The following is a 22074-nucleotide window of genomic DNA, read 5'->3' on the forward strand; positions in this document are numbered from 1 at the left end:
GAATCATGCCTTTTTTGGTTAATTATGAGCTTTGGCAATCACAAAAATTGGTTTTGAAATTAAAGTTGCCACCTGTTTCAACTTTGGGCAACATTTTCTGTTTTTACTTGAGAAAATGTTTGGCTAAATATGAGTTTTGGGCAACTACGAAATGAAGGTTTCCACAGATTCAAACATATTAATGTTTGTAGAGTTTTCTGAATTTTGGAGAGATTTTGAAATTTTTGGAGAATTATCCGAATTTTGGAGAGTTTTGTTTCGAACTTTCGTAATTTGAATAGAATCCGCATTATTATTTCAGAATCGGAAATATTTTTATATGAAGTAATACCATTTTCAATGGCTACGAAAATAATTTTGAGAATTTTTGAAGATTTTTATGAAAAAATGAAATTCGAAAATAATTCGGATATATACTAAGAGAGTTTGTGATATAATAAAATGTAAATTTGAATATTTAGAATATTGCAAGAAATTTTATATATACATTTTCGTATCATTTCGTTTTATCGAAATTTTAAATTTTGAAAGTTGTCCACAAAATAAAAGTTAGTATCCATTAAAACCTGTTAAGTTTATCGTAATTTAAAAAAACTCTGACTTAAAAATTAAAAACCCTGTAAGTTCTAAATTTTTGAAAATTTTTAAAAACCCTTTGGCCCACAAACACCTCTTACCTAACACTAAAGTTATGCTAAGTTTCAAAAAAATCGGCTTACCCCCGACCAACATTGATATTTCTGAGAAATTTTGACCCTAGAAACTCTTTAAAAATTAGGATTTTCGAAAAATATTAAAAGTTAATTTCGAATATCTGAAAATTTTTTATTTCGAAAAATGCGGGTACTTTTCGAATATGCGCCAATATTTGCTTTTCGAAAAAAAATCATAGCATTCAAAACCTTCACAAAAATATATATTTTTCAAGCAATTTATGTTATTTTTTTTTTTTTGTTGAAAATTCGTACGACATCCAACACATGCGCTCTGCCCTATGATGTACACCTATACGGGATACTTTAGAAACCTTTTTCTATGTATGTGTGTTTAGGTTTTTTCAAAGCAAAATGTTTATTAATTTAAAAAATATGTATAAAAGGGAAATTATGAAGGAAGTTTTCGTATTTATATTATATATAGGCTTTTTACATACGGTTATACAATTTTAATTTACAAAATTAGCAAAAAATAAAAAAAAAATATTTATTAAAAAAATACTATTAAAATACCAAAACTAATTTATACAAAACGTAAAATTTCGCACACCAAAGTATGCAATTAATTTGTACATATTTCTTTTTTTTTAATACTCTTCGAAATATACAACTGTGTGTTTGTGTGTGTGCAACAACACAGCATATTAGAATATTTACAGGTGTTAGTATTAGCTCACTGCCAAAAGAACAGTACACTTCGGTTTAGACATATTTACAACTTACTGACTAATGCAAATTACCAAAAAATATCGTTTGGGTTAGTGAATTTAGTTACAGCTGGCTGCATTGCGGGACCCTATGCATTACTTATTATAATTACTATATTTTTTTTGGTTTTTTTTTAATTTTTGCTGCATAAATTTTTACATTGTTTTATTGTTGTTGTATATTGCTTATAAAAAACTAAAATGCCAATATTTAAATAAAATAAATTTGTGATAGTTGTAGAGAGTACGAGCTGAGAGAGTATGAGAGCGTGAAAGAGTGTGAGAGAGATATAGTGGAGCGATTAGTGAATGAGTGTTTCATTTTGTTTTGGTTTTTCTTATTTTCTGTACAAAAGGCCGACTTTTAGGCGTCAGCGCGCACTGGTTTGGTGGTGTGAGTACGCATTGTATTGAAAAAAAAAAAACATGTTTATGAGGGTATTAACTCCAAGTAATTGTTATGTAATGTGTTAAAAAAATATTTTATTTTTGTTTTATGGTGTTCAGCATTCAAATGATAATTTTCGAAAATTCGAAATATTGCAACTTCGAAAATTCGAAATTTAAATATTCGAAACTTCGAAATTCGAAAATTCGAAATTTTAAACTCGAAAAAAATAAGTATGTTAAAATATGATAATTATGATATTTCTTTGCTGGCATATGTGAACCATGTGAGAATTGTCCCGTCCACAGTTCCCAATCTGAGACTAAACGGCATATAAACGTTTTCGAATATCAAAAAAAGTATTTGTATGTATGTAAGTATATTAAATTATAATTATCAGGACTAATATAAATTTGGTTTTGTAGTTGTATTTGCACTGTTAATTAACGCTAGGCTGCTATATTAGATTTAAACTCAACATTTAACTCGACAGAGGGGTAACTAAAAGGGCGTGGGGGCGTTGGTATTGTTCGCTTAAGCATAGGAGCACATGGATGTTGGTTTGGGGGGAACGCGTTGACAAAGGGAGGCGTGGTTGTGGGTACACAGCGGTCACCAGTAAATGGTACTGTGTCTTTTTGTGTTCGTGTATGCGTGTGCGTGTGTTTGTGTGTCGGTGTCATTTTTGCTTAAAAATTTCATTTTCGCAGTTTTCTTTCGAACATTTCATTTATATTTCGTTTTCTCTTTTGCTTTTTTGTGTATTGCTTTTGCCAATTTGCTACACGTATTTGTTGTTTTGTTGGCTTTACTTATCGCTATCGCGGCGCTTGATCCGGTATTTTGTGTATGTGTGTTTGTGCTGCTTTTGAATTTTTGCTTTGGTGTTAGATTTTTAGTATTAGCTCAATTTGGTATTGTTGTTGTAGTTGTTGCTGCTGCTGCGACTAATGCTGCTATTAATTTCGCTACAATTTTGCGCACAACTGTTTACTTGGTTATTTGTAGAGCAATTAAGTCTTTAATTTTGCATTAAATTGTTATATAAGTGTAAAATTAATAAATAGGGAGCGGACGGTAGTGGTTAGGAATCGATTATAATGGTAACTAGGACAAGGGTTATAGTGGGGTGTATTTGTTACAACGGCAAAAAGTTATATTAATGAACGTTATTTATGTATATAAATCATCAGATTAGATACATTTTATATATATTTATAAAAATATATAAACAGTTATTATTATTTTTATTGTTTTTTTATGGAATACTTCAAAAATAATTATATTTTCAACGTCAAAATCATTCATAGTTCGGAATAATCATAATTATACAAAGAAATTATGATATTTTAAAAGCTCTATTCCCTGAGCTTTCACTTTATGACATGAATTTGATCTTTTACTGCACGAAAGCTCTATAAGGCTCGTGTAAAAGCTTCAAGAAATTGTTATAAAACTAATATGAGCATAGATAAAGGTTCTTAAGCTCAAACTCTCAATTCAATGATGTTCCATAGAGCTTCATTATAAAAAAAAAGCTCCGAAAAAGTTTCGAAAAGCTTTATCGAATATGTAATTATCATTTTAATGTTTTGATTCTTACGAACATGCATAGTTCAGTAAACTTTTGAACATAATCGATTAAATACCCGAAGAGGCGAAAAAAATAAGCTCACATTGAAAGCTTTTAAGCTCTCATAAACTATTTTTTTAAACTCAAAGCGATATATAGTTATTTTTTCCAACTATTTCATTACATTATAAGTACATACATATATGTACGCTGTCTATATATCAACTTTTTGTAGAAGAAAGAAAAAAGCTCAAAATTTCAAGTTGGTGGTCATTTAATTTTAGTACACAAAGTATTTCTATAAATAATCTACCACAACTTTTGTAACCATAAACTCTAAAAAGCTTGAATTAAAACTTCCAACGAAAGCTTTTGAAGCTGAAAGCTCTAAAAAGCTCAATGGCATACTAATATGACATTATTTTTGATATGTACTGAGTATAATTTGATTTTTTTTTGGTATGATTTGTACCCAATGAAAGTAAATGTGTAGATATTTTTGTGGTTTCTTCGAGAATGATTTCAAAATAACTACTTAAATATAAATTTTGCTACTTTTCAATGTAGCGCGCTTATTTTACTTCGAAAATGGTGTATGTATGTGTTGTAGCATGGTTGTTTTTTTGGTTTTGGGATGCTTATGGATGGTGTTTTAGGTGTTTCGGGATAAGTTTTTAAGGATGTTTGTATGTAAGGTATGTTTATGTAAGTGTATATATGTTTGTTTGGTAAAGTATAACTGATTTTCATTACGTTTCATTGCAAAAAAAAAATGATGTATGTCTTATGTATTTGTAGCATATGTTCAACTACTTGTAGCTGTTTTGGAGTTAGAGGCCTACTGAATTGGTATTATTATTTTTTAGCTCAAAAAACGATGTAAGTATGTTTTTTGTTGTTTTGTTTTTTGTTGTTTGTACCAATACATATGTGATTGTTAAACGAGTACTTATGTTGTATGCAATTATAAATAGTATATTTATATATAGTATGTGTTACATGTCTGTAGGCACAGATTGGGATACCGCGATAGCGACAGCGACATTCCACGAACTTCCATATGCGTTAAAAATTTTGCTTTTTGATTTTTGATTTTTATAAATTTGGATTTTCAAGCGTACGGTATATATATAGTTTTTTTTTGTATATATATGTTTATATAGTAATCTCACTTGAAACACATGCATATGAGCATATACATATTGGTCGTACGTATAGTTTAAATGCACTATAAGGGATGGATTGCTTAGAAAAATTGGCTAATATAATAAACAAAAAGTGGTAAAAAAGTCAAATAAAAAATATAAAATAAAAAAATTAAATGCAAATTAAAGGAAATAAAAATAAAAAAAGTTGCGGACCTAACCTATAAAAAATATGCACTTTTTTTATTAAAAAAAATGCTTAAAAAATATTAATACTGCAAAATATTTCGCTGAGTGCATATTTTTATCTCAAAAAGTCTATTTTTTTTATTTTTCAATTTTTTTTTTTTTTTAATTTTTTATCTTTGCCTTACACTGAACACAATATGTGTGCTGTAATTGTTTTTGTTTATGTTTTGTAGGTGTAGGTGTGTGTGTGTGCGTGTGAAACGTTAAAAATGACTCAAAAACCCCATTAACTAAATTTGGTATTTATTTAAGACTCAATGTTTAAATTTGTATTTACACACACTACACTGTGAGAAATTATTTGCTTAATAACAACTGTTAACCGCAAAATTGTGTATTTGTTTACTTGTTGCTGTGTCAAAGGTTAAACTCAAATCAAATTCGACAAATAATTATTAAAATTATTTAAAATTATAAATTGTTGCAAATTACTTAAGTGTATTATTATTAATTATTTAAGTTTTTAATTATTAAAAACAATTGTTAAACTATTCGTAACATTTGCATAATTTGGGGTTAATTAATTTTTATTAAATATTCAAATGCTGCAATATTATCATGTTGCATTAGAAAACATAAATTCCAACGCAAACAATTGTTACGCACAAAATTAATAAATTATTTTTATTTTTTTTGTGGTATTAGACTCAAGACTCAATATTTTTAATTTGCACTAAAAAAATTAAACAAAAAAATAAAGTGAGGCTAAACTAAAAAATCTGCAACTGAAAAAAAATATTCAACTAGACTCACTAAACTTTTCTGGTTATTGGTTTATCATTATTCGAAATTACATGTTTTAAAGTAAGAAGAAGTAGCGGTACTTACCGTGACGGCACACGTAGTCGACTCCTTGGCGCACACATTCACCAGTAATGCAACCCTGTGTGCGACAGTCCTCTTGTGGTGGAGTTAAGTAACCTTTACGGCGTTTAAAAAATAAGAAAAGTATTAATTGAAGTGAAGAAAAGTATAATAATGATAAAAATAATGAAAAATTGTTGAAATACATTAAAAATTAATTTGTTCATACAAAAGAAGCCTACATTTAAGCGAATTGGTGGATTTTCAAACAAATATTGCTTACATGCAGGCGCAAATTCATTATCGTGAACTCTACTTACAAAAAAATGGCAGTATACTAAAAAAATGGAAATCGTTACGTAGCTTTATACTCAAGAAAGCTCGCCGTTCCTAAAACCTTAATCCACTTTGCGCGCCCACCCTTATACTCACATTCAACATAGGCATCGCCGAAGGGGAATTCCTCGGGGCAATAACATTGCGCCTCATTGTGATCCAAGACGCGGCAAGCGGCATTTTGTCCACACGGTTGTTCAGCGCACGCATTCACCAGATGTCCCTCGCAGACGCAACCCTTGTGCGCATCACCCATACAACCGTCCATGCAGGCGCACTCATAACCGCCAGGCACCTCAGTGCATTTGGAATTAGCGCCGCACGGATGATTCGCGCAACCGCCATCCAGTGGGCGACACTCGGTTTCCGGTGTGCCAAAGTAATCGGGTGGGCAAGAGCATTGTGGCTTACGATCCACCACGCGGCATTGCGCATTAATACCACACGCGCCATATTCCAGGCACGGATTGCGACATTTACCCGCATCACAACGTTTGTTCGCTTCACAGTCGTTATCTTGTGCACATTCAAATTGTATGCATTCCGTGCTGGGTTCACCTTCATAACCGTCGGGGCAGTAGCAAAGCATGCGATGATCGGAGACAGTGCACAGTGCATTGCGGCCGCAGGCTGACTTATTTGCGCATGGATCGGCGCATTTACCATTGAGGCAGCTTTGATCGGTGGGACAATCGGAGTTGGCTTTGCAGCCGGCGAGGCAAGTGCCGCGTTCGCAGAGTTGACCGAGTGGGCAATTACGTCCGCCGCCACACTTTTGACGACATTTACCACGCGTGCAGACTTGTCCGCAAGCGCAGTCTTCAGTGCGTGCACAGGCGTCGGCGCAGTACGTGTTCGTTTCATCACACTGACAGTTGGGGTTGCAGCGCTGTGGTGGTTGTTGACAGCCGCTAAGTCCATCGCCAAGGAAGCCATTCGGACAGCTGCACTGTACACCATGGTTGACCACCAAGCAATTGGCGCATTGACCACACTGACCGGGTGTGTCGCAGGGATTTTTGCACTTCTTGTTGACGCACGCTTCACTGCTGGGGCAGGTGAGATCATTGCGGCAACCAATTTGACAGACGCGGTTCTCGCAAATCTGTCCTTGTGCGCAAGCGGAATCCGTATTACAAACGGTGCGGCATGTACCGCGCATGCAACGCTCATCGGCCAAACAATTCTGATCATTACGGCATTTACCTTGACAGCTACCTCCATAACAGAGTTGATTGCCATCGCAGTCCTCGTTGCTCGTACAAGCGGTACGCGGCGCTTTGCATGACACCTCTGCATTGCCAATAAGACCCTGTGGGCATGTGCATTGCTTACGATGGTCAATCACCAAACATTCAGCGTTGGTGCCACATGCAGCGGGTTCAGCGCACGGATTGATACACTGTTGATTGACACATGATAGATCGTGTGGGCAACCCTGATCCGAGCGGCAACCAGCTACACAGCTTAGTCCCAAACAAACTTCGCTGCCGCGACAATCATCGTCACGTCGACAAAGCGGCTTGCAAATGCCACCTTGACAACGTTCATTAGTAAGACAACCGGCGTCATCAGCACACAGCGGACGACAGGCAAACTCGAAGCAAGCCAAACCATTGGCACAATCACGATTCTCATTACAATCGAGTGGCGGACTACGTACACAGCCGACCTGCGGTGTGGGATTCGGTACCATACCATCCAGACAGCTACAAATAGCACGATGATTGGATACAGAGCAGGCAGCGTTGGGACCACAAGGATTATCCAGGCAAGGATTGGTACACTTATCGTGACGGCAGGATTCGGATGCGCTACAATCATCGTCGGTACGACAACCGTAAACGCATTTATTATGTAGACAAACATGTCCCAGGAAGCAATCGTTGTCCACGCGACAGGTCACTGCAATTAGAGAGAAAAATGTGGAATTTGTGTTATCACTAGATTTGAAAGCGTCTCAATTTGTCACGGATACTTACGCATACAGCTGCCGCGTAGACACTTCTCATTCAAGGCGCAATCTTGATCGCTTTGACAAGCGGGCTGACACATCGAGTCGTGACAATTATAGCCTTCACGGCATTCCACATCACTATTACAGGCCACCGGTATGCGTACACATTCCACGTCCGCATTGCCGGTGAAACCAGCTGGGCAGGAGCATTGTTTGTAGTGTGTTTGTATGTGGCATTCAGCATTCATGCCGCAAGCTTGCGCCTGCAGGCAGGGATTCACACATTGGCCACCTTGACATACTTCCGTTGCGCCACATTCGGTATCGAGTATGCAGGCAGCTGTAAAATAGTGGGGTTACAAGGTTAGCGGATCTTCGTTTAATGCTTAGAAACCAAGTGTAGTCGTTATGTACTGGAGCGGTACGTCGTTGAGTCATGTTTTCAGGTTATTTCGTTTATTGTTTTAACTCTGTCTGTGTTACACGGTCCGAATCTTAGGTTGCCCTCAGCTGTTACAGCTAAATTTTTAGATTTCTATCTTAACTTTACTCTACTAATTGTATTTGAAATTATATCCTCTTACGCTGTAGACTCGTAAGCTTGTCGGAAATTGTACTAAGATCTCAGTTCGGGTCACAAGCAAGATTAACACATTTTCGGCAAATTATAACTAAAATGATTTAAGAGCCACACAGTTTTGAGCTCGAGGACGTTATAATATCACTATTTGAGATGATTTCAGGTCTATATTAACTGTATAACTTAGTTAACTTCCAATCCAGTATTTTGAGGGGAGACTTGATATTTTCTGTGGTTCAATGACTGCTACTGTAATATGGGATCTCTCTCTGGAATATTAGTACGAATTTTACAAAAGTCTGACGGCTGTTATAAACGTTCTTATCGCGAAACTACAATTTGGAATTCTATGTGTAAAAAGTTTTTAACTTTTCGGTTCTGGGAATATGTTATGGTGACTATTACCTTCAAAACTGAAGTAGTGATCTTTCTTGGATATCAAAAGTCGAATTTCTCAACCTATTAGAGTTTTCAGGTACTATAAAGGGTTGTTTTTAGCATTGTGTTAGTTTTCCAAAGTTCTACATTTCTCTAATTCCTTAAGACACACGTCTTAGAAGTCCGATTAATCTGGGATTAATCTTCGCGAGTTGTTCAATACATCATATTAATACCTGTTTCCAAATAGGTTTCCCTAAAATACTTCTTGCTTGTTAAGTCTCAGAATGTATTAGATATAACTACACCAGGGTCTAAACTATTTTAGGTTATAGGCGTGTCAGTAGCCTTCACATATTCTGCACACATAAACACAAAGTTTTTAGGCATTACACGGACCCATGTGCGTATCATTTTATTTGTGAGTAGGGTAGTAGGTTGTGTACTAAGATAACTACGAAGTTAGCTCTAGGATATTATTTTTGTTGTTTAGCTTTTATTATTTATTTTTCAAAAAAACTAAACCGTACCGTTATTATTAGCGTAAATTAACTCATTCTTTATGTTGTTGTTGGGTGTATTCTTGTTTTGGTACCTTTTCATGTTAGTACTTACGTTTACAAATACTTTCCGAACAGTAGGTATTGGTCGGGCAGTCGCTGGTCATTTGACATGGTACGGGTAGTGGCTTACAGCCGGCAATCCGATCAGCGGGATTACCGTCGTAACCATTACGACATGCACAATGAGCTTGATGACCCTTAGGTATACATTCGGCATTCGTGCCACATTTAACATTTGCACAAACATCTTGACATTTGGATATACCGTTAATTTTGGTGCATTCAGCATGCGGGGGACAATCTTCGCTAGTTTCACACTCCACCGCGGTGCGACAACCTTCATTGTAGGGATCACCAACCAAACCAGGAGGACAAGTACATTTAAATGAACCACGCGAATTGCGGCAACGTGCGCCGGGGCCGCATGGCGCATCCTTACAAAAGTCGACAACGTCACAACGTACACGCGGATCACCAGTAAAACCAGGTTGACAGTGACACACCTGTTTATGATTCTCTGTGGTACATAACGCATTCTCGCCACACGGTTCGCCAATCAGGCAAGCTATCTTGCACATATGATCATCACAGGTCTTATCGTTGGAGCACTCTGCGTCCGTGGAACATTCAATCTTGCGACAACCACTCTTCGGATCACCGAAGAATCCTTCCTTACATTCGCAATCGGGCGAGTGGCTACGTGCTATGCACTCAGCATTGCGTCCGCAAATAGCGCGTCCCAAGCAAACATTCTCGCACGAAGCGCGTCCGTAGCTATCCAGTACGCAGCTCTCGTTCACATCACAATCGTCGTCGTTGCGGCAAAGCACCTCCTTCGTGCAAATGCTGTTGTGACAATACTGGAATTCGGGGCATGAAGAGTTCGAACGACATGTGGGCTGGCAAACGCCTTGAATGCACAGTTGGTCTGAGATGCAATCACGCACGGAAGTACAGAGCGAAGCGCAGATGCCGTTGGTACATATTGTGCCTGAGGCACATTGACTATCGGTGTTACAGTATTGCAGCGCAACACAGCCGAGCTGTGCATCGCCGGTTGTACCACTTTCACATGTGCAAACACCGATATGGTTTTGCGCTGTGCAACGTGCGTTAGTTCCACAAACATTCGGTAGTCCGCAGGGATCAACACATTTCGAGTCCAAGCACGCCTTCTCATTGGCGCAGTCCTCATTCTCGGAGCATTCGATGTAGACACATTCAATGGATGGATCACCGCGTGAATTGGGTGGGCAGGCGCAAATGGCGTTGTGTGATTGCGCCAAACAGGTGGCATTACGACCGCAGACATTCTCACGTTCACATGGGCTACGACAGCGCGCATTTTGGCAACTTGCGCTTGATGGGCAGTCAGAGTCGGTAAGACATTCGTTGGGATCGCGACAACCCACATTAACTGGATCGCCTATCAAACCTTCGGGACACTGACATTGGTATGTGCCCGGTTGATTTTCACAGAAAGCAGTGCTGTGGCACGGTTGAGAGAGACATTCGTTGATATCTTCGCAGATATTATTGGCAAGCTGATAACCTTCGTGGCAAGTACATAACGCTTGATGATTGGCAACGCTACAGCTACCTTTACCGCATGAAATAAGATCGCATGGTTTAATGCAACGATTTGTTTCGCTATCGCAAGCCTTATCGTTGGCACAGTCCTCATTGACGATACATTCGACCTTGAAACAGCCGACTGTATGCTCGCTGGCATCACCCAAATGACCGGGTGGGCAATAGCAAGCGGCTTGATGATTTTCAGCATTGCAAAGTGCATTCGGTCCACAGGTGGTGTTGGTGCAGGGCTCTGTACACTTATCGTTAACACAGGCTAGATTGTTTGCGCAATCGTCATCCTTATAGCATTCCTTTGGTTTAATGCAACCCTGTTGGGTTAGGCCATCGCCCACTGTGCCTTCGGGGCAAATACAGCGATAAGAACCAGGGAGGTTCTCGCAACGCGCTGTGGGATGACAAGGTTCCTCAGTACATTCATCAATATCTGAGCAACCGAATGGTGTACCAATAAAGCCGGAAGCGCATTTACATTTACCGGTGAGACAGAGTTCTGTAGGTGGACAATCAGCGTCGGAGTCACAGCCAGGTTGGCAAGTACCATCATTGTTACAAATTTCGCCAGGCAAACAGTTGTTGCTCGTGTAACAAACTTTACGACAAACATTTTGGTAACAGCGTTCGCCGATAGCACAAGCGGTTGTCTTTTGACATGGCAAATTACATTGATTGCCGATACACATATGACTGCTGGGACATTGATTGGTAGCCAAACATGGTGCCGGTACGCGTACGCAACCTTGATCGGGCGTGGGATTACCTTCGAATCCTTCGGGACATGTGCATTGGGTGAGATGTTTGTCGATGCTGCAGAGCGCATTGGGTCCACAGATACCGCTTGTCTTGCAAGGATCGGCACATTTGTTGTTGATACACGACTGATCTGATGGACAATCCTTATTGCTGCGACAGCCAATGACGCAGAGGCCATCCAAGCAGGCCAAACCCGACGTACATTGACTATGGTCCAAGCAAGGTATCACACAAACATTACTTAAGCATTTTTCGCCGACAGAACAGTCGTTCTCATTACGGCAAGCAACGCGACATTGTCCATTGTAGCAAATTTCGCCACCGCAGTCAATGTCAGACTTACATCTGGATACTGAACGTACACAACCTTCCTTTGGTGATTCGCCGTTTTGTTGGAATTTCAATGGACAGCTACAAACTGGTTTGCGATTAACCACCTTACATTCGGAGTTCTGACCACAGGCGTTTTCACAAGGGTCAATGCAACGGCCACCAGCGCAAATGGTATTCGCTGGACAATCGGCATCGCCATTTGGACATTGACCACTTGGACGACAACCGGTTGTTTCGGGTTCGCCAATGAAATTTTCAGGACAGCGACACATTGGTCCCGTGGGTGTGACCTCACAAATGGCGGAATGATGGCATGTGCCGGGTTGGCAGCCGCTAACTTTAGTACATTCCACTTCAGGCATGGGATTTCCTTTAAAGCCGGGTGGACATTGACACACAGCGCGATGATCTTCAGCAATACAAATGGCGTTCTCGCCGCAGGATTCTTCATCGCAAACATCGTAGCAAGTATGTGTCATACGGTTGCACATTTTTGTTGGTGGGCAGTCATGATTGTAAACACAAGGTACGCTCTGGCAACCATTGAATGGATCATTTGGATCTCCGGCATACGGGCCTGGTGGGCATTGGCATTGAGCGATGTGATTATTGGTGATGCATACTGCACGTGGACCGCATTTAACGCTTTCACAAGCTGGTCGGCAAGTGAGACTCTCACTTGGTCCATATTTTACACATGCTTCCGATTCGGCGCATTCAGCATTGGTGCGACATTGATTCTTCGTCACAGGCTGGCAGCCATTTCGATCGTTGGGATTACCAACATAACCGGCAAGACAATCACAGCGTCCTTGGTGATTACGTGCTACACAAACCGAATTGGCTGGACATGTAAATTCATCACAGATGGAAACACATTTGAGTACACCGACAACATCGGGTCTGCAAGCGGAAGCAGCTGGACAGTCCGTATCGCTGGTACAATCAGGCAGTGAAGGCTTTTCGCAAGATGAAGTAACGGGATTCCAAACGAAGCTATCTGCACAGTTGCAGAGTGCATGTCCATTCGCATCGATATTGCACACTTCATTCGTGCCACAAACGACCTTCGAGCAGCGGTTGATGCACTCTTTGGTGCCGTGCATGTCGGGAGCGCACGAGTAGCCAGGTTCACATTCATTGTCCGATTTGCATTTATCCTCATTATCCGGTACTTTTCGTTCGGGTTGACATCCCACCTGTAGATTGCTCGGATTGCCGAAATAGCCATCAGTGCAAATACAAGATGAACGATGATCGTTTGACACGCAAAGCGCATTCGGTCCACACTGAATCTTCGAGCAAGCATCCACGCATTTGCGCAAACCTTTACCCAGTTGGAAGCAAATTTCCGAGAGCTTACAATCCGCATCGTTGTTACATTGACCACGTATGGTGCAGCCACTGTTGGTGTCGTACGGATCACCGATATAACCGAGTGGACAAATACACTTACCGCCATCGCAAGCAGCTCTTGGGCCACAGGCAGTCTTTGAGCACAGATTCTTGCACTTACCGCCCTCACAAGTGTATCCATCGGGGCATTCGACACGTGCATTACATTCGCATCTATCAGCATCAGTACAGAAGACAGTGTCAACGGGTTGACAACTGCTGAATGGATCACCAGCAAAACCGGATAAACAGAGACACTCGAAACCGCCGTGTGTATTGAGACAGGCCGCATTGAGACCACAAGGTTTGTTCACACACTCATCCACATCTTGACAGCCCACGTAGGCATTGCCAGTGAATCCTTGTGGACAGATACAACTGATTTGTTGACCATCAGCGCGACATTCAGCATTTGTACCGCAGCTATTGGGTGCGCAAATATTCTTGTTTTGTGGACCACAGCCTTCGTAGGGGTTGCCCGTTGTGCCAGGGTTGCAAGCGCATACGCTATTTCCGAAACCATATTCACAGTGCGCATTCTCACCGCACTTCGGTTCACATTCGGCATACTTGACGGGTGGAACACACACCAGATCTGGATTGCCAATAAAGTTGGGTTCACAAACACATTTGCCACTATTCTTGTCACAAGTGGCACCAATACCGCATACCACGCCGTCACAGCGTTCCTTGCAGCGTCCATTGATACAAACCTGACGCTCAGCGCATGGACGAGATGCGCTACATTGATCCGTGGAGCAGGAGCCGCCTGGGAATGGATTACCGAAGTAACCTTGTGGGCACTTACAGGTTGGTCCTTCCGAAGTGGGTATGCAGAGTGCGCCTTCGCCGCAAATAATGTCCTTACACTGTGATACACAATCGCCATTCTGATCTTTGCTATAGCCGACGCGGCAACGACACCAGCCGGCATGATTTTCGGTCTCGCAGAAAGCATTAGGTCCGCAAAGTAAACTTGAGCATGGCGACACACAAGAGCCTTCCACACAAGCCAAATTGCTTGCACAGTCTTCGTTGGCAGTGCATTTACTCTTCGGTACGCCGGTTTCCAAAATGCAACCACTCTTGTATGGATCACCAGTGAAACCTTTCGGGCAAACACATTGATAGCCGCCTTTCTTATTAACACAGTAAGCGCCATACGCGCAAGGCAAGTGCGCACATTCATCTTCATCGGTACAACCCATAAGCGGATCTCCTTTGAAGCCTGGTTCACACATACATTGTGGTGGATCTGTTGGTGTGCACTTGGCATTGATACCGCAAGGGAAACGTTCGCAAGGACTCTTGCACTTGTTATTGTCGTAGGGATCCAAGAAGAATGGTGGTGGACAGACACATTCGCCAGGCTGTACGCATTTCTCATTTGTGCCACATTCCTTATCGGCAGCACATTTGCGTTGCGCTGGCGCACATAGTCCATGGTAAGCATCACCGTTATAGCCATCAGGGCATGCGCAAGTGTAACCGCCGGGTATATTAATACATTCAGCGCCAAAAGCGCAGACTTGCGAGTCACGCTCCACACATTCGTTCACATCCACACACGAACCATCGGGTCCGGTCTTATAGCCTTTCGGGCAAGCACAGTAGCTAACGCCACCAGCGATTGAAATACACTCAGCACCGTTGGGACATTTCTTATCCTTTGAGCAATCGGCCAGTATACAGCTGTTTCCGACCAACTTATACGGTGGCTGGCATTGACATTCCGGTGATTTGCATTGCTCGCACATAACGAAGGGATTGCCACTAAAGCCTTGTGGACACTTACATTCATAACTGCCGGGTAGATTTTTACAAAGCGCATTGAGACCACAAGCCGCCTTCTGACGACTCGGTGAACACTCATCCACATCCTGACAGAGACCACTCTCTGTATTGCGTTCATAGCCTTGACGACAAATACACACACCGCTACCGGTATATGAGTCTGTGACGCAGGTTTCACCGGGCGAACAGGGATTTGAGTCGGAGCAAGTGAAGGCAACTTTGCCTGCGGTACAGCCCTCACGGTAGGGATCACCGCTTGTGCCACTTGGACACTGGCAGAGATAACCACCCGCTGTGTTCGTACAGATGGCATTCGCTTGGCATGGATTCGCCTTACATTCGTCGATATCATTACAACCGCCCGGTGTATTTGGACTACCCGTGTAACCCTCGACACATAAGCACTGCGCTTGTCCATTGGCCAACATGCATTGTGCATGTGCGCCGCAATTAACCGCTTCACAAGGATGACGACAATCATTGCCGATATTGGGTTGTGGGCAGAGACAACGTTTTTCCGTATCGCAAATCGCATTGCCGGGACAATCGTTGTTCGAGGCGCACGTAACAATCGGCACGCAACGTACCGTGGGATCCGGATCGGCGATCGAATCGGCTGGACAGCTACACGCATAGCCCCCATTCATATTCACACATTCCGCACCTTCACCACATTTATTGCCCACATGACATTCATCCACGTCGACGCATTTGGCATGCGGATCGCCGGAAAAGCCTGATGGACAGGCGCAACTAAAGCTGCCCAACGTGTTCGTACATGTCGCATTGATGCCACAACTGCCAAAGGGACCATGTACCGCATCACACTCGTCAATATCCACACAACCGGCTGAGATGTCCATGGGATTGAAAGTCCAACCGTCTTCGCAAATACAATAAGCCTCATTGCCATCCGGTTTGCAATAAGCATGTTCGCCACAATGCACATCCTCACACGGTTCCTTACAAGCGATACGCGGTGGTGTGCCCACAAAGCCGGCCTCACAATCACAACGAAACGAGCCAGGTGTATTTATGCATTGTGCGTGCACTCCACAGGCGTCCGCATGCGTGCGACATTCATCGATGTCAACACAACTCGAACCGATCGGTTCGAAGCCATCCAAACAGAAACATTGATTCTCAATACATTCCGCATTGTTGGTGCAATCGAAACTGCTGCGGCACAGTATATTCACATCGACCTGTTCGCAGGCCACCTTCGGGTCTGGTTTTCCATCGAAGCCCTGTGGACACTTACAATTGTAACCGGGCACGGCATTTTCACATATGGCATGTGTGCCGCAAGGTTTCTCCAGCGCGGTGCACTCATCGATGTCCGTGCAGCCGCGGAAGGGATCTCCAGTGTAGTCTGTTTTACAGGTGCACACGAAGCTGCCGACGGTGTCGGTGCAGATCGCGTTCTCACCGCAAGGATTGTCCTGACACTCGTTGATGTCTAAAGTGCGCGCGTAAACAGGTGCGTTGTAACAAATTGGTGTGGTGACGTTGACGTTGCACGTGCGTAGTGGTGCAAAAGTATTGATTCGTACATTAAATTCGGTTGATTTGGTGGTTCGCGTGGTGTTACAATTTTCAATTTGGTTTGGTTTGGTTGGTTGGATTGGGTATCAAGGTAGTTGGATGGTAGGCGTTGGTTGCAGTGATGGTATTGATTGGTGTTTTTGGTTCATAGTGGTTGTGGTGGTGGTGGTGGTGGTGTTGTTGGGAGAAGGTTGTTAAATTAGTTAAAAATTAAACAAAGAACAAATATACTTGGTTACAATGTATTTCATGTATGTAATGAGTTTGATGTAGATAAACTATGATAAATGTATGTGTAGGAATAGCGTGAAAATAGGCAGTAGAAGACGTACGGAAATTGAAACGAAAGCTATGAAAAAGCTACAGAAAGCTTTAAATTTGTTGAAAATTCAAATGCTAAGCAGCTTGTAAAGTAAGCGAGTAATAGTAGTTAAGATAGCTTCAAAAGCAAGCGCTCTATAAAAGCTTGTGTAAGTTTTAGCAAAGTTTAGAGTATAAATTTGTTGGAAATTTTGAAAGTTTTCCCAGCAAACGTTTTCTATATATAGCGAGCTTTCACTGAAGGGAGCTTTAGGCACTTTAACACTTTAAACATTTTGAGAAGAGATACGAACAGATAGTTTACGGCTTACCTTGGGCTAGAGCTTTCACTAACGATTGCTGTTGTTAGTGAATTGAGCTTTCACACGTACCAATTCGGGTATCATTCCTTAGTAATATATTTCTTCTCTGATTTTATGATATTCTCTTCATTTTATGGTAAGAATAGACGAGCTTTCATAAGTTTTTCTAATTGTAAGTAAAATATATAAAATTTTAGAGAATTTAAATAATTCTTGAAAATATTTCTATTTGAGAAATTCGAGTCTTGATAAGTACTTCGAAAACCGACGGAATAATATTGTTGTAATTTTGTGTAAGTGCCTGAAAAGCTCTGTTTATCATTTCTGTTATTTTTTTTCAAATACCCCAGAGTGGGAGAGAGCTTTTACAATGTGAACTGAGAAACGTTTAGTAGGGAGTGTTTTCACAATGTGATCCTAGAAGCTTTTGGAAAGCTCGATATGAGTGCTAAATAGGCTTAAGACTCAAAAACTCTTTTTTGGGAAATTTTGTATTAGACATATTAGCTTTTTAATGCAATAATTTTCATTAAAAAATTATTTTTGAAAAAAACTTTTATGTAAGTCAATGAAAGCTTTTAGTTTGCTGGGTAGTAAGTTTTAAAAAGTGTTGGTAGTGTAGGAAAGCATATAAAAAGCTTACAAAGTTTGTATAAAACATCGCATTAGAGGCTTAAAGTGTGATGTGTGTAAAGCTTGCAAGCTATCGTTTAGTATAATTTTGAAAACGCTCATACGCTTTTTAAGAGTGTGAGCTTTGTTGATTTTTATTGCGTTTAAATTTTGAGCTTTCACGAAAAAAGCTTGCAAGCTTTCAACATGTAAATATATGCAAAAGCTTACTACTATTCAAATACTACCATAAAGCGATACTAACTTTCACAATGCAAATACCCCTGTCCTTGAAAGCCGCTCGGGCACAAGCAACGATATGAACCCGGAAAGTTAATGCATTTTGCGTTCGTGCCACACTTGGCCACTCCATCATCCATATTACATTCATCTATATCGACACAAGCTAAACCGGCGCCAGTTACCCTTAGTGTTGTGCCGTTGCCGCCATAAATGCCGCCGCCACCCAGACTATACTCCCGTTCGAATTCGAGCGCATAGCCAGGCGGACAGTTGCATGCAAAGCTACCGCCAATATTCACGCATTCAGCACCCAAACCGCATGGATTGTTAGTGGAACACTCGTCGACGTCTACGTACGATGTAACACGAATGAGCACGAGTGATAATGTGGCGACGTCGAGATGTGTGTGTGCGGTGCGTTTATGATTTGGGTGTTTGTTTGGTTAAAAAATTTGCACCAAAATGTGTTCAATTTTGTTTTTGTTTGTTGTTGGCGTTTTAGTTGTTAAATGCATTTTTGCGTGTTGTTTTTGTTGTTACGTTTTTTATTATTTTATTTTTTGTATGTAAGTGTGCAAAAACATTTTGTTTGGTGAAATTATGGTTTTTGTGCCACCGTGGTTAACAATTAGTGTTCATTGTTGTTGTTATTAACATATGTTTTTATTCGAATTTGGTGTTTGTATGCGCGTGAAAGTGCAATGGTTAAAATATTTGTTTTTTTTTCGATTTTTCCGTGAGGGATGCAAATACATAAAAAAAGAATAACAAATGAATACCATATACTCAGTCTTGAGTTTTCGATCAAGAAAATAATTGCTGTTACAATTTTGCGACACTTACCTTCACAACCTTGACTGGGATCACCCGCATAGCCATCGGGGCAGATACACTTGAAGCTACCGTCCGTATTCAAACACTGTGCATTGCGGCCGCATGGCGAACGCGCACACTCATCAAAATCGGCACAGCCGTTGGCCGAGCGCGCATCACCGTCGTAACCTTCTGGGCAGTCGCAGCGATAACCGCCCTCGAGGTTCGTACAGATGGCGCCTGGGCCGCAGGCATTCGGATGTGTGCACTCGTCGATGTCCAAACAGCTGTAATATGGATCGCCATGATAGCCGTCGGGACATGCGCAGGTGTAATTGCCGGGTGTGTTGATGCATTGCGCACCAGTACCGCAGGCAGTGGGGCTTTGGCACTCGTCGAGGTCTATGGGGGGTTGAGAAAGTGAAAATGTTGGATAAATAAAAAGAAATTTATTTTATTGGAATAGGATATTAAAAAAATAATGGCGTTATAATAATGTTGAAATAACTAAGCTAGATATTTATAGAAAAAAGCTCAAAGGGAAGCTTAAAAGCTTTATAGTACAATAAGATCAATTTCAAATCTTTCTATTTGAAAAATATCTAGAGTTTACATAAAAATAATTACTTCTATGTACTGATCTACTAACTGCTGAATTTCTTACGTATAATCGATAACAATATTTATCGAAAAATCGATTTTTTTATTATTACTATGCCTTTGATATATCGAAAATTTGGAAATCGATTAACGAAATATTAAACAATGAAATCCGAAAGTTAGTTAACCTTTGTATATAATATTAAATATAATTTTTACTACGTTCTAGAAGGTCATTGATAATATAAAAAGAGTTTTGCTTGGCGAAGTATAAAGTATTTATATTCACAAAAGTTTCAAAAAATATTTTTTTCCTCTGAAATTAATCGTTTAGAATTTCATTGTTATCGATAAATTAATGATGTCGATTTTTGTATGTGACTAAAATTGTGCGATTTCGAAAAAAGTATACAGAAATTCAGTTGAAAACTTAAATAAGCTCTTTGCTTGCAGAAATACTTAAATTGCCTTTATTTATCGATAAATGAATTCTGATAAAATATTGCGTAGCAAAGTTTAAATATACAGTTATCGAAATATATTACATATTTAAGCAATATTTAATTTAAAAATATTAAATAATTTTAGTTGATTTCGATCATATTCATATTTTAAAAATATCGATAAATTTTAAATAATCGATAATATTGGAAATGCAACACGGTTAATGGAAGTTATACAACTGTTGCCAACCAAATAAATATTTTTTATTCTAAAATTTATCGATAATTCTTATATACTACAATTCTAAAGTATCTTTCTTAATCTTGTGGATTCAATTTATCGACTTCTTTTGAATATTTTCTGGGAAATCTTACAGTAATATAAATATATTTTGAATTATTGTTTTACAAATTTTTTTTGTTTTCGTTTTCTGCGAAAAAGTCCTTCCGAAATAGAGAAGTTCTTTTATTTGCCGTATAAAAAGTGAGCTCATGCAAATGGGAATGTCGAAATGTTCTAAACGAAATACTAAAAAGAACAAACATTCCCTTGAAATTACTTTGAAACTGCAGATGATCTCACTTGGAAGCCGCAAAGTTTTCATTTAACCTTGGAACCTAACCTTTAAATCTGTGCATACCGCAACAAATTCTATTGGATATGCAAACAAAAAAAAAAAAAAAAACAAAAAGTAAATAAAACATTCTACACCCTACCTACTTTGCGTCGATTTTCAAATCAAATAATAATTAATTGCCAAACAATACACGCATGCGCTTAAGCGCCATAAGCGTATCTTTGCCTGTAACCAACCTATATAAATATTTTTTTTCCTATATAAATATTTATTCCACAAAAAAAAAGGTTATAAAAAAGGCGTAAAATTCTTAGTTGGTCAACCCAAGCACCGAAAGCATTTATATTATTTCGTTAGTTCTGACTTACCTGTGCACAGCTTCTCGCCGTCGCCCTCATAGCCGTCCCTACATTTGCAGAGATAGTGCGCTGGCAGATTGCAGCATTCGGCATTCTCGACGCAACGCGCTCTTATCGTTGGATCTTGGCATTCATCGATATCTGTGTGAGTGTTGGGTGAGTAGGGAGAAGAAGCAATATGTGATGAAGCAAATATATTAGCGGATTAAAGCGTAGCAAAATCTTAATAAATAATTACGTCATGTGTGTGTGTTGTTGTTGTGTATGAGTGTGAGTGTTTTAAGGGATTAGGCATTGGCGCGGAACGCTTCGTTGCATTTGATTAATGTTATGAATGCCAAGGTCAGGCATTTTTTATGGCTTTCCTTTGATTTTTCATTTTTTCATTTATTTTTTCTCTCTTTGATTTCTAACAAATAAATTAAGGTTGAAATGTGCGTCAATCACTTTTGACAATGGCGGTTGTGGTGCGTTTTCCGACAGAGTATGTTTGTCCATAAGTCACTTATTTACGCACCATTGCAAAACGAAAGACTTAAGCGACAAACTTGTCTTTGTATTTGCCGCTGTTTTCATGCATCACCGCCAACTAATGCGTTTATGTCAGCAACAACAATAAAGCATGGATTTTATTACAACAACATTCTATTATATGTGTGTATGTTTGTATGTGTCTCTGGTTTGTTCCGCATGCGTAATTGCCGCCAGCTTTGACCTGTCAGCGCATCATTATTTGGCATTGATTATGCAAATTGAAGGTGATTTCTTAATTTTTTTTACTTTTTCAACTTCTCTTTCAGAGTTTTTTGCTATTTGTTGTTGTTTTTTATGCAATTTGTTTATGCTGATTTGTGCGCTGACACTTCATTGTCATGTTGTGGCAAGTGCGGCGGCCCTGTTGCATGCATGCAATGTCAGTGGCGCGTGAATTTATGCAAATTGCAAATTATAAATATGAAAAAAAAAAATTAGAAAAAAACAGCTATTTGACATG

At 39.8% G+C, this 22074-nt stretch overlaps 1 protein-coding gene across 18 annotated transcripts in view; it reads right to left on the reverse strand.

The window, feature by feature from the left end:
- The window catches only part of LOC105219831 (uncharacterized), a 184947-nt gene that overhangs the window by 77488 nt on the left and 85385 nt on the right, over positions 1-22074 (reverse strand). For 13 of the 18 annotated variants that reach the window (XM_054227171.1, XM_054227172.1, XM_054227188.1 and 10 more), the window contains 7 exons: positions 21090-21221; positions 19131-19502; positions 18310-18636; positions 9449-16723; positions 7901-8215; positions 6015-7823; positions 5607-5699 (listed from right to left, as the gene is read on the reverse strand). In XM_054227171.1, the coding sequence (XP_054083146.1) occupies positions 5607-5699; positions 6015-7823; positions 7901-8215; positions 9449-16723; positions 18310-18636; positions 19131-19502; positions 21090-21221 (10323 nt within the window). The remainder of the gene's footprint in view (positions 1-5606; positions 5700-6014; positions 7824-7900; positions 8216-9448; positions 16724-18309; positions 18637-19130; positions 19503-21089; positions 21222-22074) is intronic. The other 5 variants (XM_054227189.1, XM_054227184.1, XM_054227186.1 and 2 more) reach the window with 3 other exon arrangements.

This window comes from Zeugodacus cucurbitae, chromosome 3 (assembly GCF_028554725.1).
Source record: "Zeugodacus cucurbitae isolate PBARC_wt_2022May chromosome 3, idZeuCucr1.2, whole genome shotgun sequence".
NCBI lineage: Eukaryota > Metazoa > Arthropoda > Insecta > Diptera > Tephritidae > Zeugodacus > Zeugodacus cucurbitae.